General features: G+C 32.7%; 1 protein-coding gene across 1 annotated transcript in view; it reads right to left on the reverse strand.

Annotated features, from left to right (window-relative positions):
* Positions 1 to 27,041, reverse strand: part of LOC118202899 (glucose dehydrogenase [FAD, quinone]-like) — a 184,538-nt gene that overhangs the window by 37,857 nt on the left and 119,640 nt on the right. Inside the window, exons 3-6 of the mRNA XM_085815908.1 lie at positions 26,191 to 26,380; positions 23,102 to 23,233; positions 12,423 to 12,544; positions 217 to 387 (exon numbers count right to left, since the gene is read on the reverse strand). Of these exons, the coding sequence (XP_085672034.1) occupies positions 217 to 387; positions 12,423 to 12,544; positions 23,102 to 23,233; positions 26,191 to 26,380 (615 nt within the window). The remainder of the gene's footprint in view (positions 1 to 216; positions 388 to 12,422; positions 12,545 to 23,101; positions 23,234 to 26,190; positions 26,381 to 27,041) is intronic.

Here is a 27,041-nt window from a genome sequence, read left to right on the forward strand (position 1 = left end):
CAAATATAAAATATATTTTACAGAGAAGCAAATATAAAATATATTTTACAGAGAAGCAAATATAAAATATATTTTACAGAGGAAAAAAGTCATTTAATCGCTTTTTTTTCTGCATTTTATTTTCAGAAAGAAAAAACTGAAAGAAAAGAAAGAGAACTGTTCAATAAAAGTGAAAATAATACTCCTGGTTTAAAAATGTACTTATAAAACACTTACCCCGAGTTCCTGAAGATGATGCCTTGGACCTATCCCGGACAGCATTAATAACTGTGGAGTATTGATAGATCCTCCAGACAGAATGATTTCTCTTCTAGCTTTAACTATGTAAGTCATCTTTAAACGATCAAATTCAATTGCCTTGGCCCTCTTGAAATGATCAAAGTGGATCTGGAAAAAGTAGTGACGTGAAATTATTTCTAATAAATAGTGATGTATGGAATTTATGTTTCAGTTTAGAGTTAATCAAAACTACTTGAATTATACAGATTTTCTGTAAATCTCATCCCACAGATAAACAAAGGCATATAAATTCGGCAATTGTTTAAAATAGAAATACACTTTTGCTACTGTAAGTAGCATAAAAATCTGTGCTTAGAAACCTACAAAAACACTTACTGTTTCTGATGATTCTTTCAAAAATGGTCTGCAATTCTTTATTTAGTGGTGTCAGAAATATAAAGAAGTTTTTACGGAATTTTCAGCAGCATTATAATTTATTTCAAAGAGTCAGATGCTGTATTAAAATGCAATAATAATAATATAAATGAATAATAATAATTTATTGTGTCTTTTCTAGCAACAGTCAGTAATATCAAATTTGGACCTGTTTGTAGCCATTTCGTAGTTCCAAGATCATACTGATTTATGTTGCAGAGCAACGTTTCTCACTGCAATTGCCTTTGACATTAATTCACACTTATGTAACCATAATTAAAGCATGGAATATCATTTCTTCAAGGATTTTCTTCACCTCTTCTTCAAAAGCTGTTTTAAAGACTTCTTAGAGAAGAGACATTTCCCACGTTTAATAACTTTTCCAAATACCCGTCCTATACAAAGAAGAAATATTTACATGGTGCATCATCAGGTCTCTTCAGAAGACACTGTTCAGAATTTACAAAATGATAATTTTAATCCATTGAGGAATTTTAATGTGTTTCAATAGTATGTGAGGATGCAGAATCGTAATGGAAATCTTCTTCCTTATCTAACTACATTCTTGAGAGATCATATATAAGAAACGATTTTAAAATTATATAACTTTTATCCTTGAATGAATGAAACGAGGTTTGATTATCTTGTAATGTTTTAAACCTAATAAAGCATATATCTGAACTTGAAGCAAAAAGAACTTTAGCCTTCACAAATTATCGTTTCATGTCGTTTTTGCTAAACAAGCTTTCAGATTTTATTACGCCCAAAGGGACTTTTTTTAAAGTTTTGTGTATTATCTTAATTTATTAAATATCATATTCTTCGGAATTAAACTAGAAAATTCAGTTTAACAGCAATATCCCAAAATATTTAAATAAGCATATCTTTAGGATATCTGATACAAAGTCTCGCGGGCTGGAGATAATTTTTTCTTCTGTACAGTGTTGCCAATGCTCGCTTCGAAATCGTGACTTTGTCAATTAACTCGTTAACGTTTTACAAAATATGAAATAGATAGTAAAACAAATTCAAAATTCGGGCTTTCCACGTGCCAATGTTCGGGTGGAGGATTATATTATTCAAAATTTGATGGCTCTAGATACCGTTGTTTTTTCAGTGTGAGAAACATACATACTGTAACAGCTTTAAATAGTATTAAAATCTTGTAGTTTAAATAATTTAAATAGATGAACATTAAGTTATTTGTGAATGGCAATATTTGTAACCAGACTCGAGTGCCACGTGCGACTCTCGCACGAAGAATGTAATTTATTTTTAAATGTTAGAATATGTTTTCTCTTCTTGTTTGTATGTCGCCATTTTTTTGAGTGTTAAATAAAAGTTATTTCTGTGTTCCATCATTGGAGTTGCTTCATTTCGCCAAAGAAGTATCACAGTCTTAATTATTTTGGAGGCACCGACCAAGATCGAATAATCGTGCGTATTTTTATTTTATTAGTTCATCACTGAACATAATATTAGTGATACCAGATTATTACTTCCTGTTCATATAGAATTGCTTTATTTTATTAGTTCATCACTGAACGCAATATTAGCGATACCAGATTATTATTTCCTGTTAATATTAAATTGTCTTATTTTATTACCGTATTTGATATTATATTTAATATTCATTTTAGTTGTGCAGACGGTAGATATATATATTGCTCTATGTTAATATTCTTATTTTAATCACAATTAATGTGGTAGAGAGAATGAACTTCATATAATTTAAATATTTCATTTTTGAGGTATACGTACTTAACAAAGTGCATTTAATTTCGTGATTCCTGACTGCATTAATTAATTAAAGTAATTGAATTGAGCTATTTTGAGGAAATATAAAGAAAACAGTGTTCGTTAATTTTAAACATAGAAACAATGTCTTACTTAGGAAGAGCTCGTAAGGAAGATTTGCAAAATCTCGCGGCTGAACTGGGAGTTCATGTGACTGCAGATTTGAAAATAGTCGATTTAAAACAGAAAATTGTTGAAAGTAGAGATTATGATGAAGTATTCGTCAAAGGAGTCTTAGACACGATAATAGAAGAACGGAAAGTGAGGGAGGAAAGGGAAGAACGGAAAGAGAGGGAGGAAAGGGAAAGAGAAGAACGTAGGAGACAGGAAGAAGCGGAAGAGCGGAGAAGGAAAGAACAGTATGAATTAGAGAGATTAAGACTTGAAGCAGAGACAAAGTCTCAAAATACCGGACAGATCCGGCCGAAAACGGAGCTGCGTCACCTTATGCAGAAATTCGATGACAAGAAAGGAGATATCAGTCTATATTTGCTATTGTTTGAAAGGCAAGCAGAATGGGCTGAAATTGATAAAGAAGAATTTGTATCTCATTTACTAGGACTACTTCCTTACGAAGTAACCCAGTTAATAGCTAGAGAACCCTCCGATAAAGCTAAAGACTATGAACACGTGAAGAATTTATTGTTAAGACGGTTTAAACTAAGCCCGGAAAAGTTTAGGCAGAAATTTATGAAACATCAAAAGAGTACCGAATCCACATGGGTGGATTTCAATTATGAAATAGAAAATTATTGCAAGGAATGGGTGACTGGTCTAGGAGTTAAGACTTTTGATCAGTTGCTAGATTTGATGGTGATTGACCAACTTAAGCGTCGAGTTCCTCCTGAAATTCGAGATCATTTTCTTGATGAGTGGGTAGAGATGATTTCATCTAAAAAATTAGCTGAAAAACTTGATGCCTATGAAAACGTTTGCGGAAACTTTAAAAAAAAGCCTGTAGTGGATAGGCAGAAAGAAAGATACAATGCACTAACTCAAGGTAAATTGAGTTCAGATAATAAAAATAAAACTGAAAACAAAATGTCATCAGGATTTAATACGCAAAGCTTGTTTCATAGACCTAGAAGTCCACGTCCAGATGATAAATATGAAAAACGAAAGACGCCACAATGCTATCAGTGTGGGTCCTATCAACATTTAAGGCCCCAATGTCCAAAACTTAAGAATAGTACTGAATCTCCTGCTAATCTTAACAGAATTAGTGCAAAACCAGATGATAAATTTCTATTACCTTATACTAGTACGGGTTACGTAAATGATCATAAAATTCCTATATTAAGGGATTCAGGTGCTAGTATCGATATAGTTTGTCGCAAATACATCACGCCGGAAATGCTGACAGGTGAAAATGTGTGGGTGCAACAGCCATTAGACTTGAATCCAACCTGTTTACCATTGGCTGAAATCGAACTAAATTGCGATCTTGGGCGAGTAATAACTAAGGCTGCCATTATTAGAAATGAACTCGACAAAGGAAGGTATTTATTAGGCAATCGAACTTTTGCACTGTTGAATAAACAAGGAAAGGAGCCTGATAGTTGTCCTCACCAGGTTAATGCTGTCTCTACTAGAGCTCAAAGGAAAAGAGAAATAGCTGAAGAGAAGCTCTTGGAACCGATGAAGGAAGAAAATAAAGCATCCAGAGATGTTTTTGAAGAAGAAGATAATTTACCGGAACTAAATACGGAAGATGAAGCTCTCATGAAACTGGTAAAAATTGACTCAGAAGAAATTGCACAACTTCAGCTTGCTGATAAGGAACTGTCTAAAATCATCCAAGAAGTTAAAGAAGGTACATGCAAAAATGAGAACTATAGTCTGACAGGAAAAGAACTTTTAGTTAAAAAAACGACGGATAAAATGGGCTTTGAAAGACAGCTTGTCGTTATACCTGAAAAACTCAAGCCGTCAATTATAAAGATGTGCCACGAAGGAACTTCTGGTCATTTGGGTGTCAAAAAGACCAAAGACAGACTTGCTAGATATTTTTACTGGACGAGGTGTTACAAAGAAACTGAAGATTTTGTAAGAACCTGTGATGCTTGTCAGCGCGCTGGAAAAGGAAATGACAAAAAGAAGGCTCCAATGACATTAGTACCAGTAATTTCCGAAATATTCACTAAAATAAATGCCGATGCCGTTGGTCCGCTACCTATTTCGAAGACTGGAAAAAAATATATTATTACAGCTCTGTGTATGTCGTCCAAATATCCAGATGCTGTAGCGGTGACAGACATTTCTTCGCCATCTGTGATTGATGCTTTCTTACAGATTTTCAGTCGTATGGGTTTCCCAAAAGTGATCCAAACAGATCAGGGGACATCTTTCGTCAGTGCTTTGACAGAGGAATTTTTGGAGCGTTTCGGCATTAAACATGTAAGAAGCTCTGTGTATCATCCGCAGAGTAATCCCGTTGAGCGATTCCATAGAACGCTAAAAAGGGTGTTAAGAGTCGTATGTATAGGAGCGACTTCGGATTGGGAGAATTATCTACCATCAGTTCTTTTTGCTCTCAGAACAGTCACACACGAAAGCACTGGTTTTACACCAGCAGAATTAGTTCATGGCAAAAACCTACGAACGCCAGTCACTTTACGTTATGAGCAGTGGCTAGAACCGATTGAAGAAAGTAATAATGTTGTCAGTTACGTTTTCGAACTTATTAATCGAATGAAGAAATGCCAAGAACTTGCCGTGGAAAACATGAAAGAAGCTCAACAACGGAGGAAAACATGGTACGATCGAAACGCAGTGAAAAGAGAATTTGCTAGAGGAGATTTAGTTCTTGTTTTATCAACGAATCGTCAAAATAAACTAGAAGTACAGTGGAAAGGACCTGGAAAAATAGAGCAGAAAATTTCAGAAACCAATTATATTGTAAGTTTCGAGGAACAAAATGAGCCAAATCAAGTATATCACATTAACATGCTTAAACCATATTACAAAAGACCAGAAATGATTAATATGATAACTGAAGTGGCTCTCCTTCGACGATGTCAATTAAATTCAGAGATACCTGGATATTCTCTGGAGGATATTCAATTCTGAAAAGCGTCGAGCTATTGACTCCTGGTCCAAGAACATTACCAGAGCTCACGCAGGTAAAAGTGCTGAAATCAAAACTTGTGGCCGGAAGGTGACTGAGACTCCAAGATAGTGTGCTTACGACGAACTTGAGGACGTTCCTTTTCGGGTCTGGATCCAGAACAATAGTTTCTGTGACAAAGAACTTAGAATCCTGCAATGAATCGGTGCCTCGAAACCATGTGACGTTGCACAATGGATCACATTCCACATGACAGATCAACCGGACTTCCGATGCATTCCGGGCTGCTCCTGATTCCGCAGGCAGCGCTCGTACGAACGATGGGGGAGCACTGAGTTTAAGGGTAAAATGCCCTAAAGGGCCAGTGCCAACTTCGTTCCTTCCCGCGCAGAAATAAATTCCCTCAGATGCTGCGCTGACATTTTCCATGCTGAGGATTGAAGCCGCTGTAGAAACCTGTCGCTGATGTTGGTTTGAAGAGGCGTTATTACTGATGACGCGCGTTGGTGATTCCCACAAATATTTGGAAGCTGGTGGATGTCCTAAGTAGTCCAGTTGACAAAGCAAGGCGACTGTGTGCCCCTTCACTGCCGTGGGCTCCATCTGCGATATGCTGGCAGAACCTGGAGGATAGTGTATGTCCAAATACTGCCGCTCCGAATCGACGCTCCAGCCGGCAGTATTCATTCCCCTGCACGTGTAATTTCCACTTTATTCTCTGGTTAAATTCTTCAACGTGAGCTCTGTCTTTTCATTCTCTGTAGTTTCACTCTGAATAGGATTACCATTATGATACCAACGCACAGCCATCAGAACAGCAGGATTACCATCAATGACATTCCTCGTTTACCTTCCAATCCAAGTATATTAAATTTCTCGGACATCATAGAGGAGAATGAACTCGAGAAAAGGTTGAAATCCGAGCAAATAGAAGATTTACGAAAGATTTTATGGAAATATTCTGGTTGTTTTTCAAATAATCCTGGACTAACAAACTTAGTTTGTCACGATATTGAGCTATTAAATAACGAACCAATACAAATAAAGCCATACAGACTGTCACCCCGACAGACTGAAATTCTCAGAAAGGAAATACAGAAAATGCTCGATCTTAAAATTATAGAGCCGGGAGAATCGGACTATACATCTCCCATGATTTTGATAGAATCTTCATCAAAGGATCCTCGGCCTTGTATTGATTATCGTAAACTCAATGCTGTTACTAAAACTGAACACTATCCTTTGCCTAATATTGAAGAACGTATCGAAACTGTAGCAAAAGCAAAATATATTACCCTATTAGATTTATCTAGAGGATACTGGCAAATTCCGTTAACAGAAAGAGCCCAAAGATATGCAACGTTTGTAACTAGTTTTGGAAGTTTCAGGCCTCTACGTTTACCCTTTGGATTAAAAAATGCCCCATATTTTTTTAGAAAAGTTATGACTAAAGTCCTGGCTGGATGCGAAGGTTTCGCTGTACCATACCTGGATGACATTGCCATTTACTCAGAAAACTGGGAAGAGCACCTTAAAAACTTAACTTCTGTTCTAGAAAGAATACAGAAAGCAAATTTACGACTAAAACCATCAAAATGTAAATTTGCACAAGATCAAGTGAGATACCTAGGCCATGTTGTGGGACAAGGACAACGAACCCCGGATGAAGTAAAGATCCTGGCTGTAAAGGAGTATCCTACACCTAAAACCAAAACAGAAGTACGTGCTTTCTTAGGACTGGTAGGGTATTATCGCCAGTACATACCGAGATTTTCAGAAATTGCTTCACCCCTCACGGACGCTTTGAAGGGGGTAACAAAAAAAGGAAATATACAATGGTCTGAAATATGTGACAGAGCTTTTAAAAATTTAAAAGAGTTGCTATGCAAGAAACCAATTCTGTATGCTCCCGATTTTGATAAAAGGTTTATTATACAAACCGATGCCTCAGACAATGGCATGGGTATAGTACTATGCCAATTAGATGATGAACAACGTGAACATCCTATCTTGTATATAAGAAAAAAATTTACTAAGTTTGAAAAGAATTATTGTACTACTGAAAAGGAGTGCGCTGCTATCATCTACGCTATCAAGAAACTGCATTTTTATCTGGATGGTCAGCAAGAATTCTTGATTCAAACTGATCATAATCCTTTGGTCTGGCTACAATCCAACGCCAAATGTAACTCTAGATTGATGCGCTGGGCACTCTCATTACAACCTTATAATTTTAAGGTCATTCGTCGCAAAGGATCTTTGCACAAGAACGTAGATGTTCTGAGTAGAATTAAGTAATGTAACTCTTAGTGTATGTAACCACGTTTAAAATTAATTTTATTGTTTAATGTATGCTCAACTAATGTATTTGAACGTTCTCCATTTCTTTCTTTTTAAATGTGGTGTAAAAGTATTGTTTAAAACTTAAAATTTTTTGGCCTGAAATTTAGAAATTTATAAGAGAAATAACCTTTGCTCTTTAAGCAATTGAGCAAGCCGAGCTTATTAAACTGTCAAATTTTACAGAACTTTTCCCTTCGGAAAAAGTCTCTCCGTTGGGGGAGGTTGTAACAGCTTTAAATAGTATTAAAATCTTGTAGTTTAAATAATTTAAATAGATGAACATTAAGTTATTTGTGAATGGCAATATTTGAAACCAGACTCGAGTGCCACGTGCGACTCTCGCACGAAGAATGTAATTTATTTTTAAATGTTAGAATATGTTTTCTCTTCTTGTTTGTATGTCGCCATTTTTTTGAGTGTTAAATAAAAGTTATTGCTGTGTTCCATCATTGGAGTTGCTTCATTTCGCCAAAGAAGTATCACAATACATTCATACAGATTCTTCATTATTTAATTTCTTTAAATATAATAGAGGGCGATAAAAATTGGTGGCAACAATTTAAAAAGTGATTCACCGTTTATACTGAAACGCCACAAAATGTCGTTTTGAGAATAATAACCTTCTCGACTACCGCTTCTCCTTTACTAAAAATTGCTTTGAAAAATTTCTGGCAGCAGTTTGTTATTTGAAATGAGAAACCCAATTTACTATTTTTAAATTTATTCTTCTTTCAAAATGTTGCAAGTAAACAACGTGTGGAAGGATATGTTTTTGCGCATTCCGAAGAGAAATATTCCTATCGCATAATTCAAAAACAGCTGTTTTAAAAATGCTTAAACACACTCTGAATAATAATAATTGAAACAAAAGTTAACATAAAAAGAAGAATCGTTCTTTTAGTTCAAATAAATATAATATAAAAAATAAGAGTTTAATTAGAAGATAGATGAAATTTAAAAAATTGATAAACGCTTAAGTTTAATGCTAATCAGATGTAATCGCAATATATTACTGAAAGATTTAAGGCAAAATTGTAAGGTAAAAAGATGAAAATGGCGTTAATGCTGGAGGATTGCTTCGAAAATTTGATTCGCTTTAAAAGTAAAATCTTAAAGGTAAAAACGTTTTACGAAAATAGAATAAAAATGTTAAGCAATGCTGTACGCAAGTGACTATATAAGCTTTAAGACTAGCCGTTAAGCATGGCAAAGAAACCATACACCATACAGATTGTTACCACACTCGGAAGGCACTAGTTCTGAAATACTTTAATAACTTAATAATAAATTATTCTCATGAGAATCATATTAGCCCATTTAACAAATATTAAAAGCTAGAAATGCAAACCAGACAGGATAGTGATTTAGGGAAGCCTACTACGGTACCGAAGGGCCCGGGTTCGAACCCCGGAGAAGACATGGATGTTTGTAAATGTATAGTGCGGCATGGCGGCACTTTAAATATACGGCGATCCGAAAGTCCTCTCGTGTAATTGGTGGAAGTGGAGAGGGGGGAACCTCCGGATCCCCCTCCCGGGGTGCTCTCCCTCAAAGCTGGGGGGTGGAAAATAGAAGTCCAACCTCTTTTCGGAGTAGGCGCTGGCAATCATTGTTCCATGTAATATGGATAAGAAAACAGCAACAAAAGCTACAAGTCATATCATCCCTAAATAAATAACGTTCCCTAATTTATATCAGCGATCTTTGAGGCCCTGTGCAGGAAAAGAGCAATATTTTTGTAGCTACTATGATTAAGTGTTAAAACTAGTGAGAATTTCACAAGAATTAAAGACACGCTTTTGTGAGAAAATAAATTAAGCAAAATTTCATTCTCATTTATCTTTTAAGCTATTAACAACAAATTTATATAATTTGCTTAAAAACAAATAGTGGTACATGTTGACATAATGCAGCACGGTGTTCGATTACGTGTCTAAAGGCTCTAATTCCTTAAATATTGATTACAGACATGTAGTTTAAAATGTTTCTTGAAATAAAGTACAGAATTTTATGTAAATAATTTCAACTCTCTGGTAAGAACGTTCTATTAAAAAAAAAAATTTCTATGATCATCCTAAGAGCAAAACTTTTAGTTTTAATAAAGTATTCATCATTGCTTCATCATTTTAATAAACGTCCACTTTCTTGAATATTCAAAACTCGGAGATATAATCAAGAGCGAAATTGAAGACCTTTGTCATTTTATTTATAATGAAGTTGCTTGGTTAGTTTTACTCATAATGAAATTTCTGAGAATTGAATACAAACTGAAAGCTGCTCATTTTAGTGATTAAATATTTCTTTTGGGGTAAAACCATATTCACTGCAAATTTGAAGCTGGTAAATTGAGAGCAATGTTTAAGTATTTATCTGCGAATATCGTATATAAATGTAAAATAACATAATAAATATTTTAGTAAGAAGTTTTAAAACGCAATTATAAAAAAGTCAGATTTTGCTTTCTTCTAGAATCTCCCATCTACATAATTGAAGCTATTTGCTTCAAAATTTTCCGCTTTATTAAAAAAATATTAAGCGGAATTACATATCTAGCAGCTATATTTCAGGAAATAAAAGCGTATAATCATCATTTCAAATAACTTTTATATGTTGTAGAGGTATTATGTATTTTTTGGAATCAGGAATCATGAAAAATGAGCAATATCCTCGCTGGGAATCGAACCACGGACCTCTGGAATATGCGCCCAGCGTGCAGACCACTACACTACGAAGGCATGCTAAGAAAGTGGGACAAATATATTATATACTTTCCCTTTTAAAGGGCGATTGCTGTTTTAGGGGAACCAATCGCCAAATACTGGGTGTGGAGAATCATCATCCACCACCCTTTTAGTTCGGGCACCAGTGTAGAGCCATTAGGTATTTTTTGGAAGCAGGGGTCATGACAAATGAGCACCGCTCTGCCCGGGATTCGAACCACAGACCTCTGGAAGACGCGCCCAGCGTGCAGAACACTACATTACGAAGGCATGCTAAGAAGGCGGGAGAAATACCTTATAATGTAACACAGTTTGCATTATTATATGTGCATGAAGAAAACAATTTTATCCCTATTCAACCTTTTACAGATATTCCTTTTGTTGCTATACATTTCTTATCCTGTTGATAGAGCTTCAAAGAATGTACAAATTAACTACTGGAATATTTAGCTCATAAGTGGCTTATTAAGGTCAGATATTACTTGAGGGAACCTATAGTTATTATTAGACGAAAAGCCTGAAGAATAAGGCGAATGTTATCGATCATATTCACATTTCTTTGCAATAATTTGCTTGATTATAATTACATGATCCGAAGAAACCTTTAATAATTTTTATTGCTCAAGTCTTTGAATCCATAACAGCAAGTATGAGTTGCATAAAAATGAAAATAATATTGAGAATTGATGGAAATAGATATTTTGACGAAAGTTAGGCTAGTTATTAAAAAAATGGCATCTTCGATGTAATTGATTGAAAAAAAATATTCCGAAAGACTGAAGACTCGTTTTAAGAATGGAATGTATGCAGCGAGGAATGTGCGTACATACTTTATTTACCTCAAACCAGCGGTTACAGTCCGTGACAATGCAGAAAAAGGAGTTAAAAAAAGGAAAGTTGAGAGAGAGAGAAAAAAGAAAATATCAAAAATGAACCAAACTGTAATTTGGGCCAAACACGTTAACTCAGTTTCACAAAAAACGGAGGGGGGAAACGAAAGGAAAGAAATGAGATGTAATAGAAGTGAAATGGAAATTTAATGATGTGTAAATTTACTGACTTGATGCAATTTTTTGCACATATTATGTAACGGCATGTTGCATTGGTATTACTGCCCTCGTTCTTGTTGCCATTTAGATTTCTAATTTTTAAAATTTCATTTATTTATTTAGTTACTATTAGAGTTATATCTTATTATAAATTTTGGGTTGACGCCACAGTGACAAAAATGATATTGCTGATTTATTGCATTATCACTTTTTTCATTAATTACAGTACGGTGTATACGAGCCAGTTTCACATAGAAAGCCCTCCACGAAGGCATCCCTCCCCTTAGGCAGATAGCCCTAAACCAACCAAAGAAAAACAACCATTAATTACAGTACGCATTAATATTTGATGTTGTCAAGAAAAAACTTCGGTATGACCCAAAAAAAGGATTAAAAATACATATTCTATATTTCCATGTAAGCCGATCTTATTTATTATAAGCCGAAAATTCTTTTTTTCTTCAAAAATTTATTCGAAATTAAAAACTCTATATAAGCCTTGCGGTAAAAAAAAAAAAAAAACTCTGCAGAGTTCAAGCATGTTGTCAAGAAGGTGAAATTGGAGGTATATTTTCCAACAAAAATATTGTAAAGTAAAACACCAGACGCTAACGACGATAACTTTAAATTTGGTAACTCTATACGAAGCTACTAAAATTTTATAATCTACGAAGCTACTAAAATTTTATAATCTACGAAACTACTAAATTACGAAGCTACTAAAATTTTATAATCTTCAGAAACGAATAAATTGTAAAACTAATAAACTGATAATCAATAAAAAATATTCACCTTAGTCGCATAGGCATACGTTACTACGTCGAAGTTCTTTCTTTTCTTGATTGGTTGTAAAAATGCCTTGGCTGTGCTGCATCGGGCACCTCTTCGAATTGTCCCTTGAGGTATTAAGACACCTGGAAAGAAAATCCGTAATTTAAAACCAATATACAGAATAATATTATCAAAATATTAAAATACATTATTTTTATTCTTCAATGATGTATATGAGAAATTAAGGATATGTAGATGTATTATTATGTAGAAGAATGTATCATGTAGATGTGTTATTATGTAGACGAATTATGTAGAATACATTATTATGTAGATGTGTTATTATGTAGAATACATAATTATGTAGAAGAATTATGCATGATAATAAAGATAATAATAAATCTTTAGATAATAATAAAAGGCTTTGCAGGATCACTTATTATGTAGAATTATGTAGAATACATTATTATGTAGAAGACTGTATTATGTAGATGTGTTATTATGTGGAATACATTATTATGTAGAAGAATTATGCATGCTATCGCTATCTTTAGATAATAATAAAAGGCTTTGCAGGATCACTTAAAAAAAATCGCCGAGAAATTCAGATTTTAAATCGGTATCAAATTAAAAATATTGTATAAATAAATTACTTCCACGAAATTCAAAAGATAACTATTATTCTTTTCCATTTATTAAAATCATAGGCATTTTGCTTGAACTCATTCACATACCAATATTTATCGCTTCCTTCCTCCCCTCCCAAATTCCGTTGGGGTTGTAAACTAAGGTTTGAAGACAAGAAAAGTTAATACCCATATCCGAAAGTAAAACGTTGAATTCCCACTGATTTAATAAAGTAGGGAGTTAATAATTTTATACTGTTATAAACAATAATTATGTTAAACAATAATTTTATACTGTTATGGCAACACAATTATATATATATGTATATATATAATTATGTTCCCATAACGTAGTCCAAATGCTTTGTTTGTAATAATTTTTGACTTGTTAATAATAGAACTAAAGGTATTGGATTTGAAATACGACAACCTTACTGCTGAGTCGAAGTTGTTAAATTCTTTGAGATCTTTTATTTTTCATTTTGAAAGAAAAGAACGCGGATTTGCCATACCATCCTTTATTCAACACGATCTCATAAGAAATTTCGTCACGCTACTAGCTCAGAGTCGTTTATTGAGCGATTCTAGTGCACTTTCTTGTCATCTAACTTTGATTGTTTTCAATATGAGCTTCCGAAAGATTTTGCTTTCTAAATTCTTAATATTTAGTGATTATTTCAATATAAAAAATTATAGAATTTATTGCTATAGGAGGTTTCTCAATAGTTGAGCTATACGGGAGTTATTTTCAGCTTGCATTGAGCATAGTCCAAAAGTTAAATAAAGTTACAATCTTTACCAATCTTCAAACTATCGGCAAATTCTTTCAAGTGATCCCATACAAATCTGATGAGAAAGCAGAATTTCTCTCTTGCCTATAAATATAACGCAACAGTATCTTTATTTCGCATAACTTTCTTGTTGATATTGGTAAAAATAAAGTGCATAAAAGCGAGAGGCACATATTCATTTTTAGTAGAAATTAGATTGGCAAGAATTTTACAAGCAGTACCTACTTAATACTCATAATTAATATAAAATATAAACATAAAATCATAACCACTTAAATACATTTTAGTAAGTGATTGACAAGAAGCTTATTTTAAATACTAGTTCTCCTATTGTATTAGTCATCGCGCATAAATATAGTTTAGTACTAATGTGACAAGACGGCATGATTGACAAGAAGCTAATGTAACATATAAATAGGATACAATTAATGCATATTTTAATTAAATAGGTTGACAAGAAATTTATTGTAGTCCTTCTTTAAAAATCTTTTGTTAGTACGAAGTACTGTTAAAAAATTCAATACAAAATGTTTTCAGTTGAATTAATGAATTAAATTACAAAATGCAATTAGAGATAAACCTAATTGTTAGTAAACAAGAAAAAAAACTCCCTCTATATCACAAAGAGACATTGTTTTCAGAGTTGGACAAATCTTTTTTCTTGACATTGAAAAGAGTGGGTTTGTACAAAAAGAAACACAGCGGGAGATTAGGAGGAATTTGCAAAATGCATCTCCTGCAGTGATAATGTTACTTTTTGACATGGCCTCACAATTAAACTTGTCTATTACGAAAAGAAAAATGGCTGTGTCTTGAATTCATGCAGCTCAAATTTCTGTGCTACCTTCCGTCATACTCACAGTTTTGGGTTAAGTGAATGCTCAGTCCATTCACGTGTTGTCCAATACGTCACGTGCGTTAATCATTCCATTTACAGAAAGAGACGGTGCAGAATAATTGAAAAAAAAAAAAAAAAATATGTTCTTGACCTTTAATTCCTTAAAATGAGTTGTGCCTAAAATGTCTTATGCTTTAAACAGTGCATGCCTTATTTCAAGTCAAAATGTATTGTGATAATCTTTGATGGAAAAAGGCAGAAAGAGATTGATGTAACAGTAACCTTTTCTCCTAAAATGTATTCGCGGTTGCAAGGTTTTTTTAACCTTTCTTAAGAATGTCATTCTTCAAATATAAGTCTAACTGATTATGTTGATTAAAGATTTGGCCTATTTTAGACCATGAAAGCTCATCAATCATTAATTATAGCATTTTGTTTTAAGAACAAGTATGATTTCCTTTAATTCTTGTACAATACTTGAAAAACAAAAATAAATAATATCGTGGACTTTAACACTAAGGGAGGTTTCATAAAAAGTTTTATGTATTTGCATTATTTCTATGTATTAACCTTGTTGCATGACAAAGAATTATAAATAAATATTGTTGTAAATATTTGTAAACATAAAGTTTTTCTGATTGTATTTTCGTTTTTCTGCATTGTTTTTGCATTTTTTATTGTTTCTAGATTGATAATTTTTGGGTTTCTTTTAAGTTTATATTAATTTGTGGTCCCATGTCTTACATTTTTAAATGTTTATTTGTTGTGTAGAATTGTAGATCATTTAATTATGAGTGCAAAAACTTTGGAATTGTAAAAATAGCTCATTTTGGAGAAGGGATATGGGTAATTTCTTTCCCGACGGTCCTTGGCAACATTTTTGTCGCCAAGTTCGCGACTTTTGGCGACTTCTTGCCATCCTGATGAATTTCTGGAAGATTTACGAAAACAAATTTTCGAAACTCTACCTTTACACCGTATTTGCTCGCGTAATTAGAGGGCCTGAGCCAAAATTTACAAGATTTTGCCTGGTGAATCGTACACTTCGGTTACTAAATTTTATTTTGACTCTCACGTTTCATTAAAGACCGCAATAAGTGGGGATTTATTTTGTTTTTCTCCAGATGTAGTTTGTTAATTATAAGTTTAATAAAAAATCTATTTTAAATTTTCTTCTCAGTTCAAAGTTATTTATTTGGGAGATTAAGACAAGAGATAATTCACCTGACTGTCTACACAGAGCCAGAACTTAGGTTTAAAATGCACAGGCTCCGTATAAAATACATTTGTACGAACAAATAATTACCGAGCAGCAATAACTCACACGAAATGAAAAATGAAAGAATTAAAATTATGCCAATTTAGATTAGAAGTACTTTAGACTTTTTTTAACAATAGTATCCTTTCGGATGTAAAATTAAACGTATTCTTGAGAACATAAGAATACAGTTCTATACAGCAATTTCCATTTTTATTGCTATAAATTCACATCATGTTATTTTACTTGGAGTACCATTTTTAGTTGCTGTTTAATAAATAACTTTTGATTCTTTTAGCTATAACTTAATAAATTTTGATTCCCAATGCCTACATAGTTTCGAGAAGCTATTCTGCGCTTCACTTGGAAAGATAAGCCTTTGGCATTAATTCTCATGGATAATAAAATGCACATAAACCCATTAATAAACATTTAGATGGTACAAAAATAAACATAAGGCATTAGAAGGCACTCATAAATAAACATTATAAGTCTTTAATCTCACAATCCAGTCATCTAAAATGCCGCTAAATCTGATTAATGAAATTTGAATTCAAATACATTATTTCTACTAATGGTATTCCTTGCGCTAATTGCTTAAAAATGTTTATATAGCTCAGTTAGTCAAAAAAGACAACTTTCATGTTAAAAGAAACACTAACTTTGATAGTTTATTTTCCGTCGTTTGTTTGCAAAATTACCGCGCTTCGAAATTTGTTCACGACCCCTAAATCAGTACTCTTTTCGGGTAAATTTCGACAATTTTTTTAGACCAAATTTTTTATGTTACAAACCTTTTCCCCTACTAAAATGTATAACTATAAGAAAAATTTATTAACTAAATATTCTTTCTGTACAGCTAATATAAGAAATCCGAATTTCATATATTTTTACTGAAAAGCTTGTGACACTGAAATTACGAGAGTTAGATACTTATTTGATATTGTTTTCTAAAATAGAATTCTGATTCCATGCGTTGTTATTTTGGAATACTAAATTACCACATTTTTCACAAACACTCTGTGTAATAATATAGTGATTTATTTCTTTCCTTTCAAATTTATAAACAACTGAGAGGAAAGTTATTTTTAAGAGGAAGCAGAAATTAGAGGATCCATTTCATATATTGCTACTTAATTATTACATATTAACGACTATTTATTAAATATTGCCCATAACCATGTATAAGAATACCAGAATGCTCTTGCGTTCCTTTCATCCCTATTCACTGATATGATTTATATAGATAAAAACTGTATTATTATACATATGAAACGGTTTAACGTTTTCCTACTTACCGGTATAAATAATAAAATTTCATAAATCTTTGTTAAAAGATACGATGTGGCTGAAACCGTAGTAGACTAAAGTTTTTCTTTGTTTGATTTATTTCTAAAAGCGGCATCAAGAATCTTTGACCAGCCATTCGAAATATTTCCTGCTATGCTGTTATATGCACTAATTATTATGAATCTCTTTTTATTTATTCGAAAACATTTGTTTATATAAAAACGTTTTTAATAATGAAAAGTAAAAAAACATTTTCAGTGAAAGTTTTTATTTAGAACTACTCAACTGAAGCCGACATCTACTTCCTTTCATGATTAGCTTTTCCGAGATCGCATTTCATGCTTTTACAAAGTTAGTTTCCTATATAGAAACAATTCCTACGAGTACATACAAAGGCGTTGCATATGCGTTGCATATACTGATGGACTACACTAGTGTTCAAAACTTAAGCAATTTAATTTTGACCTTATTACGCAAAAATCAACTGATACATATGAAATTCCTAATACGGATGCACAATATAATACTTTAAGGATGAGGGAATTGTGCGGGAAAGCTTCCAAATAGCAGAAAAAGATAAACAGGACACATAATGAACTCACATAGTACGGAAATATATACGGAACGAATTTCTATTCGTTCCATATATATTTCTGTACTTTATAAATTTCCGTAAAGGCTTTATTGACAGAATGGCGCTGGTAGAAAATGCTGTTTGGCCAAGAGGGAGAAAAAGAAAGAGCCTTACTTTAGGGATATTACCACTTTTAACTGTAATGGTTGCGCAACATCACCTGCCGATACCAAATAGCAGATTATTTAACAGATCTTTGGGGTAAATGTTCCTATTATTCAAGGAGTTCTGTTTCAATTGTTGGTCTTTTAAGGAGGGTAAGAGTGTGCCGCCAAAAGTCTCGCTAAAGTATCACATACATTTTCAATGGATGTAAATCAAGAAAGCACGCTGGCCAGCCCTTTTTGTAGATGCCTTCACGTTCCAAGAGCTCATCAACAGCATGAGTCTGAACCGCCGTGCATTGTCATCCATCAAAACAAAGTTAGGACCAATGGCACCCCGGAAAAGATGCATGTGGAAAAGGATAAATTAATCACAATAACGATATCTGGTAAGCGAATTTTGTCAAAATGTAGAATTTTGTCCATGCGTTTATCATAATGCCTCCCCAAACAAGCACGCCTGGACCATTCCAACGGTCTCATTCCCTGATAATAGTAGAATGAAAGCATGTCCCTACCTCTCTCCATACCAACTAGGGTCGAGAATCGTTTGCCAGACCGAAACGACTGTAATCGGTAAGGAGGGCGTGACTCCATTCATGACGTGTTCAGTCGTCGTGTTCTGTATACTACTGTAAATGGTGGCGCTGATGGACTACTGTTAATGGCATGCAGGGTTCAGGACGGTGGACGAATAGACCACCTTTATGAAGTAGTCTGGCCACTGCAAACCGGAACACCTTTCATCCAGTAGCCGTGCGCAACTGCTGAAAAGTGTTGCCCTCGTCTGGTTTCGATCTCTTTTTGTTTGCAAGGCTACATATATCAGTCATCAGTGCGGATTTTTTTTGGCTTACTACCAACAATCCTTCTTACAGCTGTCGTATGGAAGGCTTTCCAAGCTCGTTAAACAACACTTTTATCAGTTCTAAGCTATCGGGCAACAAACGCCAAACTACACCTCTCCTCAAGATAGCCAATTATTCTACTACGTATGAAGAAAGGTATCCTGATGTTTTCTTGTAGCCATACTATACGTACAATCTCACTTTCAACTTTCAGAAGAATACCTGGAAATGCGCCTTCTTTTCTTAAGATGCCTTAAACTGCGTGCGCTGCTTCCTCGCGTTTTGCTTGCCTCACGTACCTTTTGACGTCATGGTGCTGAAGTTTGCATATGCATCACCTTTCTACTCAGTTGGCTTTTCATTGTTCTGATTGCAAAAAGTTCTTTACAACAAGTAATATTAACCACCCAAATTTTTACTTTATCTTTTTGGGTATAGACCGGATTCAGATATTGCCAAAAAATCCAGGGAGAGAGTAACATAGCAGCTAGTCGAAAAATTAGAAATCTCTAATCAAAATTAAACAGCTTGCCAAAGAAATGAGAAAAACAAATTTCAGTCGGCGAATAAATATTAACGCGAAGGTATCAAACATATCATTTAGAATGTCTAAAAACATTTGAGTTTTAGGACTCAGCTGAAGCCACATAAACTCAATTATGTAAAAACTTATTTGTTAAGGCTAGCTCCGTGCTGATGTTTATGTCACCATTTCGCACTGCCTCAAAGCTTTTTAATATTTTGCATATGACAATCCGTATCGAGATCCACGAAATCCTATTTATAAATTAATCCTGAAATATTCATTGCTTCATTCATTTGAAATATTCATTCGAAATTGCTGCTTTTAATTCTTCACTGTTATACCCTTTCGAATAGTCTGAGTATATTACAGTATCATAAGCACAGCGGTTAGGCACAACTAAAAAACACCTTTTTGTTTCTCAACATATATCGCCACATACTTATTAGAGCGCAAGGATACGTCCAACGTTAATTTTTCGTCACAGAAATAGACTTTCGTCTATTTCGACAATATTAACAATGCCGTCTATTTTAAATGACGATCTATTCTTATCACGAACAGTGCAGTGATTCATACCAAGCTGTCAATAATAAAATTCAGTGGAAGCTAATTCTGAACATTATGCATAAAGGAAGCAAATTGTATTAAAAAACTGATTTTGGATCCTTCAACGTAATTTTGAGAACGTAATCCTTTTTTCATCTCGGCTTTATATGTCCTATTTCAACGTTTCCTTGGAAATGAAGTAAAACTTTATCCCCCCCTGCCCCCGTGTTTTTTTCTATATTTTCTTTCATAGTGAATAATCCCTCGTTTTTGTAGAAATTGTATTGAAGGTTCGTCAATATTAGGTAAGTCCCAATTTTCCATATCTATAAAAACTTCAATGAAATTAATTTCGCAGAACTCTACTCTGCTAAAGCAAACTGGCGATTTCAAATGAATCCCTTGGCAAGTTTAACAAAACATTTGGCTATGAGTCCAGTTCCGGTAACGGAAGACTACCAATTTTTATTACCAAAGACTAATGCGAAAACGATTAAACAATAATCACATGTATATATATATGTGTGTGTGTGATGTACCAGCTTTAGTCGTAGCTTAAATTATCAGACGATAAGTTTAAAAAAACAGGATCCATTTATTATTATTCAGGAGAAAATAGCAGTTACAAAATCAGAAATCCGGAGTAAATAAAAAGAATTACTAATAACTTTTTGTATGAAGTTTACTGTATCGTGACATTTAAGAAAAAGCCTTCGATATTCCTTTGCGAGTCCTTTTATAGCCTCTGGAAAGGCGGAGCTTCGAAGAAATGACGTCAGCCTCGTCAGCCAATCCAGTTCGCTTTAAATATTTTCAGAACATTCTATAACTGTACGTGTAGAAAAGGCGGGAAAAACAACTTGACTATGGGGCTGTAGATTTAATTCCACGTACTTTCAAATAAGAGAACATCGCCATTAAAAATGTAAAGAACATACAGTTAGAATTTTAAGTGTAATTTTGACTATGGAATTTTATTATTACACACACACACGCATATATATATATATATATATATATATATACAGCCAAAAGTCTTTAATCCGGACTCGCCGGGACCGGATTATCGGCGATTCCGGATTATAGATCATCAGTTTAAATCTGGTAAGATGGCATGCAGAAATTATAAAATTAAAAATATGAAACCGTAATTTATGAAATAAAGAGCAATTATGATCTAAAGGGTATCAAAATTTACAAAAAAAAAAGCTTAATATTTATTTGTTTACTTTATTAAACATTTCTTTCAACGCGCGCATGCGTAAAGCATACATTACACATAGTCGAAATTAGAAAATTGACACCAGAAAACTATTTGATGTGTACTCGTGATTTTTATAATGACGAGGAATTTGATTTAAATCATATCAAAGACGGAATACATCGAGATGAAATATTACATTTAGTAAGGAATTATAAGCTGAATAAAATAAAAACATCTGCCCTGAAGATAAGGATAGTGCTGACAGATGAACTTCCAGTTCATTGCGCGCCGCGACGCCCCCCCCCGCAGAGCAGCGTGAAATTAATAAACAGATTTCGGAATGGTTAGAGAAACAAAGGATATGCCTTTATCCATTTTTTGCATGAATTCCACTTTTTGTTTGATGGACATCGAAACATACTTTTGGCTTTGTGGATCCTTTGGCAGCTCCGGTATCGGAAATTATATTTGACATAATCGAAAGTTCAAGCTTACTTTTATAAAATTGTTCTAACAGTCTGCAAAAAATAATAAGCAGGATCCAATTCGAAGATTAAGGAACAACGCAATCTGCAACATTAACTGAAATAGATAATTAGATAATTTTAGCTTAGCTTATACCGTCCGTTATACATTAAACGCGCATGCGTAAACGCCTATGCGTGTGCGTGAACGCATTATGCGTTGACGCATGCGCAGAAAGTTTGTAGCTTTGAGGTCCGGATTATAGATCGTTCCGGATTATGTGTTCCGGATTATGTGTTAGGATTAACGACTTTTGACAGTATATACTTCTGTATATATATATATATATTTACTAAATAATATTGACAGAAAGCTCGGGTAGAAAATTTAAGAAGAATGATGTTTTTATTTATTTTCTTTACAAGAAACTAAAGCAAAATATTAACCACCAAAATGTTGAATCTTTTTGATAAAAACTTGAAGCAAAAATTCAAATAATGGTTTTTGTACTTAAATATTATTTGCAATGCAAATGATAAAAAAAAAGCTAAGAAAGGATATTTTTAAGAAACGTTTTAATGTAAAAAAGACAAAAAAATTACAATTTTGCTTGGTAAAAAATTTTATTAAATTAATCAAGATTTTGTTTCAAATTTATTTGTGCATGAATAGGTTAAAAATGTATGAAATAAAGGATGTTTTAGTTTAATTATGTTCACAAAAATTTAGGAAATTAAAATAAATATGTAATTAACGATTAATACTTTTGTTGTTTTCTGAACTGTTAGCACAAAAATATGAATAATAATATTTTTATGATAGCAGTTAAAAATAATATTAAGAAAATTTAATTTTTTGTAAAAGCAGTTTGTTTTAATTTTTCTGTCAACTACCAGAATCTAAATACTTCAGTTTACTATCTGCTTTGTTTATTATTGATTTATTTCGTATATACGATAAACCAGCATAAAATTTCTACATAATAATGACTCAAAAATTAAATAAAATTTCTTTTATTAGTATTAAAAATGAGAAAAATACTAAACATGCACCATGAAGTGAACAAAGGGATGAGTATTATTTAGTTATTTATTTATTATTCTTTTCTAAGAAAGATAGTGCAATAAATATATAAAAAATTTAAAAAATCATTATTGACTAAATTTCTGTATGATATGAAAGATATCTTTGATTATGTCTTTTACAGAAAAAGGTCAAATTTTGAGTGTTGAGTAGCGATTACTTAGCAGACAGGTCACTGATCCAAATCTGATTTTGGTTACGAATTATGCAATTTACTTGAAATTACACAAAGAAGAAGAAAATGAAACAAATGAACGGAAACATCAATTTGATGCGAAAAGATTGCATTATCCCATATAATTTCAAAAACAAACAAGTAACATCCTTTTTTAAGCTGAACCATGGGAAGTTAAAACAACCAATCCCCTAAATCTCTGTATAGTACGTTTAATTCTCCATAAAAATTCCTCATCTGTATCATTCGGTCACGCATTAGAAAAATTATCTAAACTTTTCTGAATGCCAGCAGAAGAACAGGAATACTCACCAGTCTGTCTCGCCCCATTAATGTCCACGTTTTCATATCCGAGGTGCTTGCCGGCTTCCAAGAAAGAAAAGGCCAAGGGAGTCGCATAAGAAGGAGTGGACACGGTCAAATAACCTCCGGTAGCATGATAACCTGCGTGAGAAAAAATTCAGACAACCTTACAATTCTAGTTAATTCAGTACATACCACTTACTATTTTTTTTAACAGATTTGAATAGTAACAAATTTTCAGAAATAAAAGAAAACTAATATTACACAAGCAACATAAGATCTATAATTACAAGCTGAAGTGCAGTTATTGACTTAACTTTAAAACTTGACATAAGATGTAAATAGATACTTAGCAGTTATTAGAAACGAATTTAAAAATAGTATAGTATTATAATTCACTGAATATTCCACAGTTGCGTAACCTTCTTAATAAAAACTGTCTGCCTTTTTATTATTTTTTGTAATAATAATAATATTATTATTAATTATTATAAAACTATAATACAGCCCAAAAATGTGAGGTTTGAAATATCGCTGTCACTCAGACATGCTTATCAACGATACACCAACATATAAATAATAAGTTACATCGATAAAAAGTCATTAGCTTTCAGTATTGAACATTTATTTGCTTAAATTATAAATTACATTTGATTATTTTTAAAAAAGTGTTAAAAAACTGCTTAAATCAGGTTTGCCTTCTTTATCAGTGACGATTTAATAAGGCTTTTTAATATATATAAATACTGAATTTAATTCTTGAATTCTTAAGATTGAAAAGCTATTCACATTCAACATTTGAATTAAGTGCATCTTTATCTGCATATATTTTTATTTAATTACTAGCAGCTACGCGGCCAGCATTCGTCTGGCTTTTAAATGTACTGAAAAAAATGCCTGAAAGGAACACCAAAAGTTAAAAACCCACACATTTAAAAAAATGTATTACATATAACAAAATTAGAATGAAATAAGCAATATCCTTCAATACAAAATATTAATTATCTTAATAAATAAATTAATCAACTTCCCGTTGCCATCTCTCAACAAACGTCCAGTATCCAAGATAAACATTAAATTTAAAAGCTGCACAGAATTATCACCCTCAATTTTCCGAGTGGCAACAGTGCTGATTTTCAACAGACAGCAGTCCAGTGTAGGATTGAATGAAAAACTGTTGCCAAAACCCCATTTCTAAAAGAATGAAATTATTCAAAATGACGCGATAAAATCGAAAAGATAAAGTAAAAAAAATCTGATTCGAATTTTGAAAAAATAGCTTCGAGTTGCACTGGTTCTTGTCTATATACCAAATTTTGTAGCCCTGGGTCTATTAGCCTACGCGCAGCACGAACGAAAAAAGACACACAGACTCTTTCTTTTATTATATGTAGAGATTATGAAATAACATAAATATACAAATATATTTTAATTCGCAAGACGCTATTTTTTTAACTTATTTTCATTTTTTGCCAAGCTTTTATTGCTTCCAAGAAAACAGTAGCTAAAATAAGTTTAGTAAAATATTCATAATAAATTTTCAGAAAAGGACTTTAGCTATAATTTTCTTTTGATCGTTGTTCAGCTTAAATACTTAAGCGATTTTAGCTACGAAAACATTTTGTTAGTTTTGAAGGGGAATCAGGAATGTTAATTAATATTGCTAACAAAAGTTTTTTTTTTCATCTGAGTTATAAAATAACTTTAAAATTGAAGTTTAAGTTATATGAAACTTACGAACCGAGCTATTAATGTACTCCTTTTCTATTTCCGCATTTTTGCAGCACAAGTGAACTATATATTTAGATCACAACTAAAATAAGTACTGCGAAATATAATAACAAAACTCAAACAATGTGGACAGTCTGGCAATTCGTACTATTAAAAGTATTTGAGAATTTCGCTTTGTGTAATTTTCCTACATCGAAAATTCTAGTTCATGCTCCGATAGTACTATAAGGAATTATTGCATTCCCCGTTTACTCTCACATAATACGAGAAGTTAGCATATCCGAGCTAACATATGAAAGGTCTGTAGTTTAAATCCCTGCGAAGGTCAAGTTGATTTTTTATGTTTGGAAATAATATTGAAGCTAATAGTCTGTACAGTGCTGTCTGTATTATAGTTAGTGGGCTAGCACATCCAGCTATCATTTGGAAGATTTGCGATTCTTGGCAACGGTGAAGTTTCGTTTTCATATTTCCTGAGCCAAAAAGTCTTACAGTTTGTGTTAATATTAATTGTGAAGCACTATTTTAAAACTTAAATCAATATATGGGAGAGTTAAATACTTTTGTATATTAATTGGCAGTCACTCCTTTTGTTCGTATGCGCAGTAAACCAGCATTAAATTTTTACATAATATTAGTTCAAAAATTAAATAAACTCTTTTCTTGGCATTAAAAACAAGATGAGTATTGACGAAACTCGCACCACGATGTGACCAGAGGATATGAGTCGTCAAAATAAAGGAAAAAACGTAGTTTTCCTTTCTAATGAAAGTGTTTCTTTTCCGAATAATTTTCAAAATAAATTTATCAAAATTACAAATTTGTGTTTTGAATGATCATCTGTTTTGAATGATCTGTGAACTTCATAGAGAAAGCTCTAAACATTTGAATGTTTGCACAAAACATTAAGAAACATTTTCCATGATGCTACTGGGCTGTCAAAAGACTAAAAATCCTGATTTTTGCTCTTTTGAAATTATTTCCTGAGTTATTTGATTTCGTTATAGTAATATATGGAGCTTTTATTGCCGATTACCACTCTTAACAGTTCTTTCCCAACCTCACAACTCCCACATATTGCAATTTTTTCAGACAATGTACTCCTGTTCTCTCTACCAAAATAGAGACGCGAAAGATAAACAAGAATTTTTTATAAGAAAATTTATCCTACTGTTCTTTCTACCAAAATATAGACACGAAAGCTAAACAAGAATTTTTTATAAGAAGATTTATGCAGAAACATTATATATATATATATAAATTCATTTAGAAAATTAATCTGTATTTTACTCAAAATATCTTGTTTATTAGAAAAGAAAACGCAAAAAGAAATGGTTTCGAATGTAAAAGAAATATAAAAAACTAACCATTTTTTGCCAATGCAGGATCTCTGTTATCTTCTGATTTTAAAAAATAAGGAAATACATCTTTCCAACTCCATCCATAAGCTCCATGTGCAGCCCACTGATCGTAGTCCTTGGGATTACCCCGTACATATAACATGTAATTGAGGACACTGGATCCACCAAGCACTCTTCCCCTAGGCCAGCGACTCCTCTGAAACAGAAATGTATTTATTTAGCAAGGTAAACCAGAAAAGCAAGCAGAAATGATTTTAGTCAATCATTGTGTCTCAACCTGAGTTAAAGCAAGTCAAAAGTTAACCAACCCCTTCTTTTAAATAATTTTAAGCAAAATTGACCATTAAGATAATTTAATTACATCATCTACTCCAAATTATGATCAACTTACTTTAATTACTTCAGTTTTAGACATAAGAAGAAATAAATTATAATATTTAATAATATTAAATATTATAACAATAATTATAATAATATAAATAAGTTAATAATATTTCTAGTAGGTGTAGCCCATCTCTGAAGAGACTGGCACAGATAACGTAAAAGGACATACTAGGACTCTTTCCATACAGGGATTCAAGAGTACAGTAAGACCCCGCTTAACGCGGGGGATACGTTCTATCAAAGTAGAGCGTAATGCGAAACGGCGCTAAACGAGGCTATCTTTACATGTAAATATTGGGGTTAGGGGAAGATGGCTAGGAAATCGGTTAGGTATTAAATTTAAAAAGTATGTTTTTTTAATAAAAATAAAACCAAACATTTATTTCTTAAAGCCCAAATTAATACCACATTATTATTTCTTGCAAAAATAAAAACAAAATATAAATAACAAAACGAATATTCTTAAAAAAAAA

Source organism: Stegodyphus dumicola, chromosome 1 (genome assembly GCF_044657685.1).
Source record: "Stegodyphus dumicola isolate Sdum_Otavi_A_Nest chromosome 1, ASM4465768v1".
Classification (NCBI taxonomy): Eukaryota; Metazoa; Arthropoda; class Arachnida; order Araneae; family Eresidae; genus Stegodyphus; species Stegodyphus dumicola.